Source organism: Engystomops pustulosus, chromosome 7, assembly GCF_040894005.1.
Source record: "Engystomops pustulosus chromosome 7, aEngPut4.maternal, whole genome shotgun sequence".
Classification (NCBI taxonomy): domain Eukaryota; kingdom Metazoa; phylum Chordata; class Amphibia; order Anura; family Leptodactylidae; genus Engystomops; species Engystomops pustulosus.
Genome location: NC_092417.1, coordinates 30040687 through 30057414, shown reverse-complemented (window position 1 = coordinate 30057414; position 16728 = coordinate 30040687). Strand labels below are relative to the sequence as shown.

The 16728-nt window shown below is 43.3% G+C and overlaps 1 protein-coding gene across 1 annotated transcript; it reads left to right on the top strand.

Annotated features, from left to right (window-relative positions):
* The first annotated feature begins 110 nt into the window (after positions 1-110).
* RTF1 (RTF1 homolog, Paf1/RNA polymerase II complex component) lies at positions 111-16252 on the top strand. Its single transcript, XM_072115270.1, has 18 exons — positions 111-270; positions 3056-3166; positions 3469-3619; positions 4337-4541; positions 4957-5077; positions 7120-7231; positions 8849-8987; positions 9816-9993; positions 10076-10158; positions 10251-10338; positions 10442-10549; positions 10885-10962; positions 11633-11754; positions 12043-12100; positions 12636-12713; positions 12946-13041; positions 13167-13278; positions 15527-16252. The coding sequence occupies exons 1-18, from the start codon at positions 193-195 to the stop codon at positions 15631-15633; spliced, it is 2025 nt and encodes a 674-aa protein (XP_071971371.1). The 5' UTR covers positions 111-192; the 3' UTR covers positions 15634-16252.
* Positions 16253-16728: the final 476 nt, after the last annotated feature.

Here is a 16728-nt window from a genome sequence, read left to right as displayed (position 1 = left end):
TTCATTCCCTGCGGCGATTGTCCACGTGACGCGGGCGCGCCCCGCCCTCTATTCGAAGACGTCGGCGCGCCTTGGCGTCACAATATCGAGGGGCGTGTCCGCGGGTCTGTTGTCGCGCACGCATGCGCAGACATTTTGTCAGTGCTGGTGGAGGTTCCGGCGCCGCGGCCGTGCTGCACACAAGCTGCAGTCATGGTGAAGAAGCGGAAGAACCGGATAGTCATCGACTCGGACACCGATGATAGCGGCACCGATGATAACCTGGATCAGGTGAGAGGCGGGGATGGAGCTGGTGGGGGTCACCTTCTCCCGGGCCCCGGCTGCTGCACACTGGAGCCTTTATGTCCATGCTCCCTGATCCTGTGCTCTGTGCCGGGCAATGCTCCCTATGCAGTATACAGGGATCTCCCCATCAGTGGATGGAATCTTACAAAATTCCGCCTGCGAATTGTGAGAATTCCGTAACCAACCGCCAGCGATCTGATTGGTTCACCGATCCTGGATACTAGCTGGTAATTCTAGGCGCTAACCATCTTATCCTTGTATATAGCCTCCAGGTCTACATGACTAGGATATAATTTATGGATACTTCCAGGCGGCGATGGCCACAAAAGTGAATAAAGTCGCCGTTCCATTGTGTGTTATCGTATTCGAAACTTGTACCGTAATCCATGTAAAACCTGATTTGTATCTCCGATATGTAACTTGGGTTTCTATGACGCTGTTCACATGACGCTTGCTTGTGAGGGGGGTTCTATGGATTTTATATAGAAAAGCCAAGGATTTATCCTATTGAGTGACTTGTACAGTGTCACAAGTGCTGTAGAAATCCAAGTGTCTTCTGTATTAGGCCCAGTTCACACCTGCGCTATTACCTCTCTGTTATTATCCCACACCATGAAAATAACAATAGAAATGTCCTTTGATTCAGTTTGAACCACTTCTGTACTTTCATTAATTCTACGGAAAATTGGAAGATAGTAACACTGGGCCTAATTCACACAGCGGATCCCATCTGGAATAGAATAATAGAATCCTGTGCTGAAGCTCTTCACAAACTTGTGCCAGATTTCTTTGTGTTTCTCATGCAGATCTCTGTAGTAGATGTGTAATAATGATTACAGACTGATAGCTCGGGGTCCTATGTAACATCAGCGATCATAAAAACAGAAACCTGTCAGTCCCTTTAAGGCTTTAAGCTGAGAATATCGGATGATATTGTCTTTTTTTCACGACCGATTTGTTTCAGTCCTGCATCTGTTTTCTGGTGTCCTCCTAAACCATAGTCTGAGTAATCGGTGTAAACCCGTTCTGACTAGGACTTGTTCTACTTGGTGGATTGGTCACACAGTCCACTAAATTAACAGCCATGGGCACTGATCCATTGAATGGGATAGCGTTAAGTGCTACCTTGCATTCAAAGAGGTGATGGACATGACTGTTTTTCACTGTTGTGTGACCAGTGGGCCCCAATTCTGATGATAAGTAGGGTAACGTTGGTCAGGTACTGGATGGGAAGTCCTGCGCCCGTAGGGAAGTCCTGTGCCTGGTCTTCCCTCCATTAATGATCACTGGGACCAACTTATTACGCTTCTGCTGCTGTTTTATCTTCCCTGATCTGTAGATGGGTACCAACAATGGGAGATCCCTTTAAAAGGGGTAGTACGAAGTTTGATTGGTATCCCGTAACAATTTGATTAGTGAGGGTCCCAGCAGTCAGACCTTCACCAATCACAAGAACGGGGTCCTGTTCTTTGTAATTGATGATGTGGTGCGTAAGTGTCCTACTGCTTCATTCAATACTACTGGATCTTCGGAGCACCGCAATCCGGTATCAGTCACAGTCTGACAGTGCCGGTGATAGCCTTTGACAACGTCCAACTGTTCCCGTGGTAATGTATAGAGCTTCTGGACACGTGCTCAGTTACTGAGAAGGGGGACCCCCCTCTAATCTATTATAATGTATCAATTTATAAAGCGACTGTAACTGTCATTAGAGTTCCCATAATGCAGTGCAGAATATCAAAATCTTAAATGTTGGTTTGAACTTGTTACATATAGAAGTAAAGGGCTGATGTTATCCACAGGGTTAAGTCATCGGGGGTCCAAATACTCAACTCCAGTGACTGATCAGTGTGGACTCGATCCTAAATACAGGAAAATAGAATGGAATCAGATTTTGATCTTTGGTTTGAAATAATTGATGTAATTTAGTGAAGTGTGAATGATCCCTATAAGAGAGCGCCAAAGTATCTTCAATGTAGCCAGAAAATATATAATTTTTGGCAATAGATCTCCCTCCTTATGATGTTCTGCAATGAAATGTAAATTGTAAGAGGGTTGCTTTTAACGTTAGACTTTTTAAGGGGTTGTCCAGAGGTTAAGAAACTTTGCTCCGTTCTTCCAAAAACATGGGTGGTGTGTAGTATTGTCAATCAACTTCATTCATCTGCATACAGCTGAGTTGCAGTAATGACACAAACTATGTTTATCTAGCCTCACGACAACTCCTTTAAGCGAGCACTGATAGAACTGCTTATCTGCGACCACTGCATGTCCTGATATCGGACCCTTACAGAATAGTAATTTAGCATTATATCCATATATCATGTGTGCGTTCACATTTGCATCATGGCGTTTGGCCGAATGTGCACTGTTGACTAGTAAGCAGTCAGGCTGTCTGTCTTAAAGAGAGAGGTTTGCCCACCAACCACCACCATAGGATAGTACCTAATTTGATGATCGGTGGGGGTCTGGGTGATGACCTCAGATCACAGGAATGAGGGGTCCGATGGGGTCCAAGATGCAGCCATTGGACCCCTCTTTGCTGCCAGAGATGAGCGGTGCAGACTGCCGTGCATGTCCGTTCTGCTCCATTCATCTGGGACCCCACTGATCAGAAAGTTAGGCCCTATCCTGTGGATAGGGTCCAACTTGTGTGGTGGGAAAACCCCTTTAAAGGCGCCTGTTTCATTGTATTAATTGCCTGCACTTAGTCAATGATGGAACTTAATGCAAAATGAGTGAAACAATGACCCTTATTTTTGCCTTTTAGGAGCTGCTGTCCCTTGCCAAGCGCAAGAGGAGCGACTCCGAGGAAAAGGAACAACCAGCGAGCAAACCTGCTGCAACCTCCGACTCGGAAACGTCCGATAGCGATGATGAAGTGAGTGGACGTGGGTTCTGGGGTAGTCCCTTACACAGGCGACTTGTCGTAAATGTGATTTTTAAGTGATTTTTATGACAGATCACTCCTCACAAATAGGATTTTATGCCATAATATACGGCTTTATGTTAGCGGTTGTATAGAGTGAGATGTATCCACTCCTATATCCCCTGTATGTAGAGGTAGTGACCATAAAGATGATGATGATTCCTTTCTCTTGTTTGAGAAAGGAATAATATAAAGAATCCAATGTATGAGAAGTTCTATGAAAAATCAGTATTTTCAATTGTGCTTGTTTTTAGTGGACTGTTGGGGGGGTAAAAAGCAAGAAAAAAGGAAAACCCGTAAAAGGGCTGGACAAAAAAGGATCTATGAAGAAGACGACGAACCGAGGCGCCTCTTCTGGCAGCTCTGGGAAGGATAGCTCGGGGGAGAGCTCTGCTCCTGAAGAAGGCAAGTAGAAATCTAAAGTACTTGAAGATATCTTCTAGGAATAAATCTTAAAGGGCATCTACCACCAGGATCAGGGATTGTTAACTAAGCACTCTGTGTACCCTGCTGGCAGGATCACAACTTCTTTGCTCCTTATTTTTTGCAAAAAAAAATCTTTACAAATCGTGCAAATGAGCCCAAAGGGCTCCAGGGTTAATTAACAGTTATGAAGCTTGGAGCCCCTCAGGCTTATTTGCATAATTTGTAAAGACTTTAAAAACAAAACTATTTTTATTAATATAAACAAAGGCATAAGAAGGTAAAAGAAGTTCTGATCCTGCCATAGGAGGCACACGTCAGTATGTCAGTGTGCTTGGTTTACAACCCTTCATCCTGGTGGTAGATTTTTTTTTTTTCTAAGACTTCGACCACGTTACCGAGTTGTCGTCTATGTACGGGACAAAGGTTAACACTACTTTATCACACCATTAATAATGGAATAACATTCAGCAAGTTTAATCTTGTAGATCGTTGCTAACTTGCTCCAAGATCTTTATTAGCCTAAATTTAGAATTGACCATCAGTCTGATTTATGGTGGTCTGAGCCCTGTAAGAAGTGGAGCACTTATTAGCCGCAGGACCATATGTGAGCTGTTCTCTCAATCTCCCATAAATTTCTGAAAAGCCCCTTTAAGACGCCAAACATTGAAATAACGTATTGCTTAATCCTATTTCCAGGTGAAGTTTCGGACTCTGACAGCAACAGTTCCTCCTCGAGCTCCGATTCGGACTCCTCTTCGGAGGAAGAGGAGTTTTGTGATGGGTACGGAGATGACCTCATGGGGGATGAAGAAGACCGGGCCCGTCTGGAGCAGATGACTGAAAAAGAACGCGAACAAGAGTTATTTAACCGGATTGAGAAACGAGAAGTGCTTAAAAGACGGTAAGAGGACGCTATGTTGCATAGTACAGACGGTTCCCTACTTAAGGACACCCGACTCCAACCTCTGGATGTTGGTAATTTACTGTACTTAAGCTTTAGGCTACAATAATCAGCTGTAACAGTTATCACAGGTGTCTGTAATGAAGATTTATTGTTAATTCTTGTTCTAATGACAATCCAACATTTTTAAAATCCAATAGTCATAGAGACCCAAAAAATGTTGCCTGGAGCTACAATTATAAAATATACAGTGCCGACTTACATACAAATTGAACTTAAGAACAAACCTGCAGAACCTATCTTGTACGTAACCCACTAATCGGTCCTCCTGGTTCAATTCCTTCAGAATTCTAGGCTTCTTATTGGGGCTATTGAAGAAGGTTTTTTTTCCATGCTAATGATTTACACTTTGTAGGTTTGAGATTAAGAAAAAGCTGAAAACTGCAAAGCGCAAGGAAAAGAAAGAGAAAAAGAAGAAACACGATGAGGAGCAAGAAAAGAAAAAACAGACCCAGATCCTTGAAGCTCAGGCTCAGGTACAAATTCTAAAGGACATCATCTATGGCAGTGATGGCGAACCTTTTAGCGGCCGAGTGCCCAAACTGCAACCCAAAACCCCCCATATTTATTGCGAGGTGCCAACCAAAAATTAAAGCAGTAACTTATTGCTCCCTGTTCTTTAACAATGTTCAATCATATTGGCCTCCTGAGGACAAGATGGAAAATTTGCATCATTTTAGCTTCTTTCCCGTGTCCCTCTGTACACAGAGAATTGTGGGGCCAGCAGGAGGTCCTCCAAAGATAATTTGGCCCTGTCTATTCATTCTCTCTTTTCCTACATACCCAGGTAGCGAAGTACATATCACTTAAAAGATGGGGCTTTCAGTCATATTTAAGTTGCTGGAACTGCAGGAAGATTCTTTGAGCCCTGTCTGGTGTGCTGGGGCTATGGCTCGGTGCCCACAAAAAGGGCTCTATTCAGTGTCTGTGTACATCCCATTTGGATGAAGTGGAGGTGCAGATGTGTGGACCCTACTGGTGGCCATGCCTAGATTAACCCCTTAATGATCTATGTTCTATGGGCCAAGACCCTGTCACCAATCGCCAACCCACGGCAACGAGCCCTGGGTTGTCCACGGTGTTGCTCTGGCCTGATCTAATAGTTGCTTGTCAGGGACATATAATGCACTCTGATAAATAAGTCATGAAGTGCATTACATAAGAGATTACATGATTTTGTGTGAGTGTTCCCTTGTAGGAGAAAGTAATAAAAAGTGTAAAAAACAAAAACAAACGATAGGTTTTTTTTTTGGAGGGGGGGGGGTTCCATTGCACACATATTAATCGCAATTAAAGTTTACAACCAACTAAAGTCTACAGGATGTTTTGCAAAAAAAAAAGTGGACACATTGGAAAAAAATATCAAAAGTTATGGCATTTGAAAGGTGGTGATGCAAAAAGTTTTTTTTTTACCCCTTTAAAAGTATTTTATTATGCAAAGATGGGTAATTTATAAAAAAAAAAATTGGTATCACTGTATGCACAAATCAAGAGTTGTTTTTTTTTGTCATTTAGGTACAATGATAAAAGACATTTTATTAGGAAAAGTCAGATTTTTTGGTTTTTTTAAATTTTATTTTTACAAAAAGGCTAATACGTTTACCAATAGAACATGTTACAGCTTTGTGGCATCATCCATAAAATCTACTTTGAAGTGAGATGTTAGATGTATAAAGTCAAGGAGGCAGAGGTTTTAATACTAAAGTCAATCGTTCTCCATCAGAAAGCCCCCATTACTGTAATTGATGGTCCTTCATCCAGAGAAATCACTAAACAGATCTCCTGAAGTCTGATGTATGATATCAATCACAGAGAAGGAGGCATCAGAGCTCCACATCTTGACTTCAGTGTTAAACTCTCCTCCTCCCTGACTTTATGCACCCAATTTACATCTCACTTCAAAATAGATTTTTCAGGCTGATGCCACCACCCTGGGACATGAAAGAAACAAAATCTATTTTGTGATATTAAAAACTTTTATTTCGTCCAGAGAAAAACCAAGACCCACTTTAGTGGCAGAAAAATATAAAAGTCATAGCTTGTATAAAGTGGACTGAAAAGCAGCCTGGGCTTTAACGTAAAAAACAGGTGTGGAGATAAGGGGTTAAACGTCCATAATGTACTTGCATATTTGTAGAAGGGTAACCCCCTTAATCTGTAGTATATGACGCATGCAAAACTCCTATGTAAAGGCGGCTGCTCACCAGCCGGATAGGTCCGACAAACTAGTTCTGCTTCTAGGACCAATCCTAGAATCTGAACTGAACGGACATGATGAACTCATTTATTTGGTTTAAGGCAAATCCTGCGAGTGCATGGAGCAAATTTCAAGGTCTAAACTTGTGCATGGGCAACCGGCTTAGTAGAACAGACCACCTACCGCTAATGTCATTACTCATCCCACATTCTGTCTAGAGATGAGGTTCTATAGTCCTCGCTGCACTGAGCTCCCCATTATAACCCATAGAGTTGTATGGAGGAGCGGGATACACTCACACTGATTTTCCTTTACATGAAGGTAACTTCCCATAACAAGGAGAGACGTTCCAAGAGAGATGAAAAATTGGACAAGAAGTCCCAAGCGATGGAGGAGCTGCGAGCCGAGCGTGAGAAGAGAAAGAACAAGACCGGTATGACTTTTTGTAACCCCTTCCCCCTCGTCTTAATCCGTCAGTATTTTTAGCCGCTTGGTATGTGACAAGTTATGTCTATGTAGATATCATCTGAGTACAGTGGGTATAACTAGTCTCCGGCTGAATCCATCCGGGGGGTTGTATTTGTTGTTACTCGTGTCTTGGGTGGAATGTGACCATTGCCAGTAAGTTTGTAAGAGACCCCCACCCCAGTAACTGACACTATGGAATGGACTGTATACAGAACCATCCAAATCAAGCGCAATATACACTCACCGGCCACTTTATTAGGTACACCTGTCCAACTGCTCGTTAACACTTAATTTCTAATCAGCCAATCACATGGCGGCAACTCAGTGCATTTAGGCAGTAGACATGGTCAAGACAATCTCCTGCAGTTCAAACCGAGCATCAGTATAGGGAAGAAAGGTGATTTGAGGCCTTTGAACGTGGCATGGTTGTTGGTGCCAGAAGGGCTGGTGTGAGTATTTCAGAAACTGCTGATCTACTGGGATTTTCACGCACAACCATCTCTAGGGTTTACAGAGAATGGTCCGAAAAAGAAAAAACATCCAGTGAGTGGCAGTTCTGTGGGCGGAAATGCCTTGTTGATGCCAGAGGTCAGAGGAGAATGGGCAGACTGGTTCAAGCTGATAGAAAGGCAACAGTGACTCAAATCGCCACCCGTTACAACCAAGGTAGGCAGAAGAGCATCTCTGAACGCACAGTACGTCGAACTTTGAGGCAGATGGGCTACTGCAGCAGAAGACCACACCGGGTGCCACTCCTTTCAGCTAAGAACAGGAAACTGAGGCTACAATTTGCACAAGCTCATCGAAATTGGACAGTGGAAGATTGGAAAAACGTTGCCTGGTCTGAGTCTCGATTTCTGCTGCGACATTCGGATGGTAGGGTCAGAATTTGGCTTCAACAACATGAAAGCATGGATCCATCCTGCCTTGTATCCACGGTTCAGGCTGGTGGTGGTGGTGTCATGGTGTGGGGAATATTTTCTTGGCACTCTTTGGGCCCCTTGGTACCAATTGAGCATCGTTGCAACGCCACAGCCTACCTGAGTATTGTTGCTGACCATGTCCATCCCTTTATGACCACAATGTACCCTGTAACATCTGATGGCTACTTTCAGCAGGATAATGCGCCATGTCATAAAGCTGGAATCATCTCAGACTGGTTTCTTGAATATGACAATGAGGTCACTGGACTCAAATGGCCTCCACAGTCACCAGATCTCAATCCAATAGAGCATCTTTGGGATGTGGTGGAACGGGAGATTCGCATCATGGATGTGCAGCCGACAAATCTGCGGCAACTGTGTGATGCCATCATGTCAATATGGACCAAAATCTCTGAGGAATGCTTCCAGCACCTTGTTGTATCTATGCCACGAAGAATTGAGGCAGTTCTGAAGGCAAAAGGGGGTCCAACCCGTTAATAGCATGGTGTACCTAATAAAGTGGCCGGTGAGTGTAGTTGGTCTTGGTCAGACATTTCCTCTACGTAATCTACAAAGTTTTTAAAAAATTCTATATTGTACTCCTTGGTATAAAATTCTTGAATTCCCAATTATTTATTTATTTATTTATTTTTGTTTAGCTGAACTCATCGCTCGTAAGCAACCTCTAAAGACGAGCGAAGTTTACTCTGATGATGAAGAGGAGGAAGAAGATGAGAAGTCTAGCGAGAAGAGTGACCGCTCCTCTAGATCGTCTTCCTCCTCTGATGAAGAGATGGAGTAAGTTTCCAAGTTGTAACGTAAATGATTGATGGACCTTGTAGTTCTTGTTCAGAGAAGTTTGTATATATCACCTGTAAATATTATGTGACTAAAGTGGAACTGTGATCCTCTGGTCTGGGAGATTCTGCTTGGCAGTGCGAAATTTGTTGTAAAGTTGCAGGATCTCACAATGTCGACTATCTGCCAGTTCTTTAAAGAGGACCTGTCACCCCCAAAAAATGCACTAGGAGCTGCTTACTAAAGTAAGCAGCTCCTACCACTACCCCATTTTTAGCAAGGATAAACTGCTAGCTTTATCTGAACCCTCTGATACAGCTCGCAGACATTGCCGCATCGTACTTTCACCGGACCGCGCCCAAAGCGTTTGGGCGTATTCATGAGGGGGTGATCTGAGGCACTACTTCTTCCCCGGACCGCCCTCGCCATAGGCCGGCGGTGACTGCCAGGCTTTCAGCAGTCACCGCCTTCTCAGACCGCCACCTCATGGACATGCCCGTCCGCTTTGAGCTTGGGTCAGTGTTTTGAAGGTACGACTCTGCAGTGTCTGCTAGCTTTATTGAACGGTTACTGCTGATATCTTACTAACTTTTCATACTATGACTACCGCGATAATGTGATTTTCATAGAAATTAAATGGCTGATTTGGAAACTTTAAGGGGTTTTCCCACAAAACAAGTTATATGCTAACTTGCTGGTCGGTGGGGATCTCTGTGATAAGACCCCCACAGCTCACGAGAATGGGGGGTCCGATGTATCCCAGTGGCTAGGGCCTAACTTATTTTGCAGGGAAAACCCCTTTAATCAATCGCTGTTTGTTCTCTACAGAACAGAAGAAATCCCTCCAAAGTCTTTACCCGTTTCCTTGCCGGAAGAACTTAATAAAGTTCGCCTATCGCGCCATAAATTGGAACGCTGGTGCCACATGCCCTTCTTCGCCAAGACAGTGTCTGGCTGCTTCGTACGGATCGGTATTGGCAATCACAACAGCAAACCAGTGTACAGGGTAAGGAGACTGTGACCTATAATATTTGGCTACGTTGTGCATATGTTCTGCATGGTCTTTACATGGCCGTTCTCTTTACCAGGTAGCCGAAATTACTGGTGTAGTGGAAACTACAAAAGTTTACCAGTTGGGCACCACAAGGACAAATAAAGGCCTGCAGCTCAGGTAATACTTCTCTTGCTATGCCCCTAGTATATGTCATTGTAAAGCAGCACCCTGCCTGTGGTTCTGTACTTACCTCCACTCTCTTCACTCAGGCATGGCAGCGACCAGAGAGTATTTCGTCTAGAATTTGTGTCCAACCAAGAGTTCACCGAAAGCGAATTCATGAAGTGGAAGGAGGCTGTGAGTAACCTATGGAATAGAAAATAGGATTTGTTCTAATGATGATTTTTGCATAGGGGTATAAGGGTTAACTAAACCATGATCCCTTTAATTCCTCATGTAGATGTTCTCCGCCGGCATGCAGCTCCCCACGTTGGACGAGATTAACAAAAAAGAGGTTACTATTAAAGAGGCCATGAACTACAAGTTCAATGACCAGGACATTGAAGAGGTGAGAGATGTCACATGGGGTGCGAGAAATCAATGGTGGATTACACCGCAAAAACGGAACAATATGGGATGTTATTGCAATGGGTTTTGAAGGTTATGCTGCTGCTGATACCACATTATGCATTAAAGTTGTAAAGGCCTGGGGTCTGCGCTGAATACGGATTGGATTTTTTGGATCTCATGCACTTTGCTGCTGTACAATGCAGCAGATTATCTACAGTTAAACCTAGCGTGGACAAGCCTTTCATCAGCCCTCAATGGCTCAAGTGCAATGAGGCGTTTTTTCGGTGAACAGTCAAAGTTTTTGTTTTGTGGCTAACAGTTTCTTTTTTACAGATTGTAAAGGAAAAGGAACGGTTCAGGAAAGCCCCATCCAATTATGCCATGAAAAAGACCCAGCTCCTCAAAGACAAGGTACGGACCATCACTAGTTGATCGACTTCCACACTTTACCTAGATATGTAGAACTGGATGAATATTAAAAGTTGGTTCATTAAAAGTTTGATTGTGGGAGTGTCACCCAGAACCTTTCTAATGGGCAAAGAATGATGGGTACCAGCAGCGCCCTTACACTACATGCAGAGCCGGGATTGTACCGCTCTATACGTAGTGTATCAGCTGCAATATGGGCTCGGTTCACACTAGGACTGATGGAAATGGAGTAAACACTCAGCTATCTGTCACTGCCTTTCTGATTCATACATGTGACTTTGGATGCCCATAATGGGTGAAGGTCCCAGTGGTCGGACACCAGCAATACTGTAGATTAGTTGCAGGTAAATATGGTATAACCCGTTTAAGATCCTGTTCTTTAGGCACACTAGTTAAAAGGGCTGAAAAACAGCTGCTTTCTTCCAAAAACAGTGTCCCACCTGACCATGGCTTTTGTTGGTATTGCAACTCTGCTGTATAGAAATGAATGGAGCTCAGTTGCAATACCACACACCACCCATGGTCAGCAGAGGAGCTGTTTTTGGATGACTCCTTTAAAGCGGACTAGATCTTTGTGTTATGTGGAGCTTCTTGAGTTGATTCCCATCTTCTGTACACAACAAGGTCACTTTAATACTTGACATCATTTTAGGCCATGGCCGAGGAAGCTGGAGAACAAGAACGGGCAAAGGCCATTCAAGACCAGCTGAATGAATTGGAGGAGCGGGCTGAAGCTCTTGATCGTCAGAGAACAAAGAATATTTCCGCTATTAGGTATGGGGATGAGTGTCAGGACATGCAGTATTACAGTATGTATCCCATTTCTCAAGTCTCAGGGAATAATTGGCAAATCTCAGAGCTTGTTTAGTTCGTAAAAGGATTCTCTTGGTGAGATGTTGTGTTGAGGGACCCGAAATATTCAGAAAAATCGATATTGATGTGCAGATTTTATGCATGGGATGAACTATAATGAAATATTAAATCATTCTTTATTGATGCTTTGCTACTTTGTCACGTTTTTAAGAAGTGTAAATGGTTGATTTCATCCTTCTGTTTTCTCAGTTACATTAATCAACGGAACAGAGAATGGAACATAGTGGAATCTGAGAAAGCCCTAGTGGTAAGTTCACATTAAGAGAACCTCATCCTAAAGCCGGTTGCCCTCAAATCACTTCTAGTGGGATTTCCTGGATGGAACCTTGAATCACTGAACAGAACTCGGCATGTCCATTCAGTTCAGTGATTCAAGGTTTGGGGAACGGATCTGATATTGGGCTCTGAACGCGATGTGGGAGTTGTCCATCCCTAGAGCATCATGACCCCTTGATAAGAATGTGACCCGTGGGTGATTATTTCCCATATAGCATGCAGTGGTGTCTCTAAATGTCATTGTCACACCAGGTGGGAATTTACACCTTTAGGACTAACTGTGGCTCACGGCCCTATTGACTTCTATTGGGAAGAATAGGACATGTCATATGCGGTGGGGTAGTCACTACCTATGGACATCGGTGGAGTGGACACTGCTTATCTGCCGATAGACAGACTGGAAAATGCACTCGTTTCTGTGGATGAGGCTTTAGGGATAAGTAATGAAGACACTGGTATAGATTTTGTTATGTAAAATACATATAATATGTGTAATCTCTTTATAGGCTGAAAGTCAGAGCATGAAGCAGCAGCAGATGGATCCCTTCACCAGAAGACAATGCAAACCTACTATGGTCTCCAATGTAAGTCCTCCTGTTGGTGCAGTGTTATAGAAACTCTGTCCTGGCAGGTTGGTTAGATTGTGAGCCCCCATGGAGACTGGGACTGATCTGGCAAGCTCTGTGCAGCGCTGCGTAATCTGTGTGCACTATATAAATAAAGGAATTATTATCATATATATCTAAGACATGCAGTGGGGAACTTGTGTTTGCAAAGATTTTTGCTTCTATTTACCTGTTGTATTTGGATTTCCAGTCCCGGGACCCAGCGGTACAGGCTGCCATCATCGCTCAGTTGAACGCCAAGTATGGATCAACTGGAAATCCAGACCCCACTAAAGACATAGCAACGGTAAGAGCAGTTCTTATATATCCTATATCTGAAAATTTAAGGCAACTGAGATGTCCAGGAGGCAGCAGTGTATCTAGTTTTCCTAATTTAATACCAATTTTTTTTTTTTTAATTAAATCCTTCAGACTCAAACTAAAGATAAAGACGGAAACACAAAATCCACCAGCGACTTGTCGGAGGACCTATTTAAAGTGCATGACTTTGATGTTAAAATTGATTTACAAGTCCCCAGTTCAGGTAAGTGTCCTTTTATTTTTTTCATGTTACTTTCTATATGTCCTTCATTGACCAATGTGTATACTCCACTAATGTATGATCTCTTGTACTCTAACTTGCTTGTTCTCAAAGCATTTAAAGGGAACCTGTCATCAGACATTGGCCTAATAAACCATTAGCAGTTAGTTGTCGAGCAGCTATAAAGCTTCTAGATGATGTTTCTTTCATGGTCTGGTGTGGTGGCATCATCCACTCTTCCTGCCTCAGAAAGCCCCCTTCACTGTAATTGATGGTCCTGTGTCCAAGGCACATGATGTCCATCACATGGGAGGAGGTGTTCAGAGGCAGTGAGAGCTTGACTTCAGTGTTAAACTCTCCGCCTCCCTGACTTTATATATCCAACATCTCACTTCAAAGTAGATTTTTTTGGATGATGCCACCAAGCTTGGACATGAAAACAAAATGATCTAGAAGTTGTTCAACTGCTTGACAACATACTGGTATTGGTTTGTTAGGCTAAATTCTGATGACAGGTTCCCTTTAAGTGATGCTGAACAGAGCTGGCATCTAAGCCTAAATTCACATCTCTGTAATTTCTTCAGTTATTGTGAGTCAAAACGAGGTGACGCAACTTCCCATAGGTAAAGTATAATGGAAAGACTTGCAGCTGTGTGTTTCTGATCACAATAACTGATGCAAAAATCTGATGACCTAAAGAAGATGTGAACTGGCCCCAAGGCTAACCTAAGGTGGGGGTCATTGATATTGGCCCCCAACTGAAGAGATATGATTTAGCTTCAAGTGGTTGTACCAACTATTTAAGTTCTTTAAGCTATCTATAAGCTACTAGATAACAATTATGGGACCCCAGCAATCCAGAGAACAGGGGGTCTGTTCTCACTAATGGGATTAGTGGCAGGATGCATTATTATAAGGCATTGGTGGACATTGCTGATGCCTAGTGCTCTCTCTAGTACTGTCATTGACCGTGAATGGAGATACCTGGGCGCTGTGCTTTCCAATTTGCAACACTTCCATAGTGTTGAGTGGAGCAGCAGGATAATATCCTATTGACAGTATACCTAAAATATAGTTGACCAACCTCTCAAGTAGCAGGATAACCCCTTTAAGTGCCAGGCTGTCTTTTGGACCACATTTAGCAGGGGCAATTGATGGAACCGAACGGCTCTAATCCAGAGCATGGGTTACATAAGCCTAAATCTTAAAGGAGTTGTCCACTTTAAGCACATTCTAGCAAATAATTGATATTGTTTAGTACAAAGTTACAAAAAGTGTATTGGGAAATTTTATATGAATTCCTGTCGATTTCCAAAATCTCGTGCAACAAGAAGCTTCATCAATTACTTTCTGTAGATAAACGCGGGTCCATGGTCAGGTGATCTCATACAGGTGCACCGCTTGTTATAACACGCTGTGTTATGCTAACTAGCTGTACACCTGTGTGACATCACATGACCAGGGATATAACGAGCCGTGCACCTGTGTGACCCCACATGACCGGGGATATAACGTGCTGCGCACCTGTGTGATATGACCTGGCCAGGGATATTACGAGCCGCACACCTGTGTGACATCACATGACCAGGGATATAACGAGCTGTGCACCTGTGTGACATCACATGACCAGGTATATAGCGAGCCGCACACCTGTGTGACATCACATGACCAGGGATATAACGTGCTGCGCACCTGTGTGACACATCACATGACCAGGGATATAACGAGCCGCGCACCTGTGTGACACATCACATGACCAGGGATATAACGAGCCGCGCACCTGTGTGACACATCACATGACCAGGGATATAGCGAGCCGCGCACCTGTGTGACACATCACATGACCAGGGATATGGCGAGCCGCGCACCTGTGTGACACATCACATGACCAGGGATATAGCGAGCCGCGCACCTGTGTGACACATCACATGACCAGGGATATAGCGAGCCGCACACCTGTGTGACATCACATGACCAGGGATATAGCGAGCCGCACACCTGTGTGACATCACATGACCATGGACCGGTGTTTATCTACAGGAAGTAAACACATAAGTTCCTATAGACAGGCAGCAAGCAGAGATCTAAAAAAAACTTTGAGGAATCGATACAGAAAGAATATTGGAAAATTTTAACTTTTCATTACACAAACTATTTTATTTGCGGTAATGTGCCTAAAGTGGACAACCCCTTTAACTATAGAACGACCTCTCCGTTTGATATGTAACTACACCATTCGTTTTTCTTTTAGAATCCAAGTCGCTCGCCATCTCCTCCAAAGCTCCTCCTGCCAAGGACGGAGCACCAAGAAGATCCTTGAACTTGGAAGACTACAAAAAACGAAGGGGACTTATCTAAGAGCCTGGTGTGGCTGCTCCGGACCCTGCATGTTCCATCGTGTCGCCATCATCCTCAGGTTTTATTTTTAATCGCTTCCCTCCGGCTTCTTTTTCTTTGTCTTCACCTGAGGAGCAGCAGAACGAAGAGAAGACTTGAGGAATTATGAGACTGTAAATAACCTGTATATATCCTTCAACATGTCTTTCTTTTTGCCCCTTTGAATTGTGGATTTGTGACTTGAGTTGTCCCCAATATATATATATATTTTTTTTAACCTGATCTCTCCATGCTCCAGTATTACAAGGTATTTAGAAAAACCTGCTCTGCAAAATAAGGAAAGTAACGTAACGGACTGTGTCAGCGCCCTATGGGTTACCACACCAGATGACCTGGTGTCATGTTTTACCAGTGCCCTGCGCTTTCTTCTTCTAAGCAAAGAATTCTGAGAAACATGGCGCCACATTTTTTTGTTACAGAAGGAAGGTTTTTCTTTCCTCCCTTCGTTATACATATTTTTATTTTTTTTTTCCCCCTTCTGAAATCCATGATGTCTTTGGCCGTTAAAAAAACAAAAAAACTCTACAAGCTGTAAATAACAAAGGAAGAATCTCATTAAATGAATGTTCTTAAAATCTTGTGTTCCTGTATGTGTCTGAGTTTGTCTATAGATGATATCTATATGTTTAGGGGTCTCCTGACGGTGGATTGAACTTGTTTGATGCTTTGCTTCATGCAAGGACCTACCTGTCTTTTCGCTTTACTTTGTGCATGTGGTGGATTGATAGGTGATCATCTGCCTCAAAATCTGTTCCCCAAATGTCCCTGTCAACTGCTGAAACTACAGCAAGACCGAGCATAGTAAAAAAGTCAGTTTTTGCAATGTGAGAGACTAGGGAAGTCTTAAAGGGGTTAAAAAACATGGCCGCTTTCATCCAAAAACTGTGCCCCTATAGGCAGTGCCTAGTGTTGCAACTAAGCTCCATTCATTTTTATACAACTGAGGCTACAATACCGGCGCTAACCATGGTCAAGTGGGACCGTTTATGGAAGAAAGAAGCCATGTTTTTCAAGATTTGGAAAATCCCTTTAAGAGAAGATTTTGGGGGCAGTCAA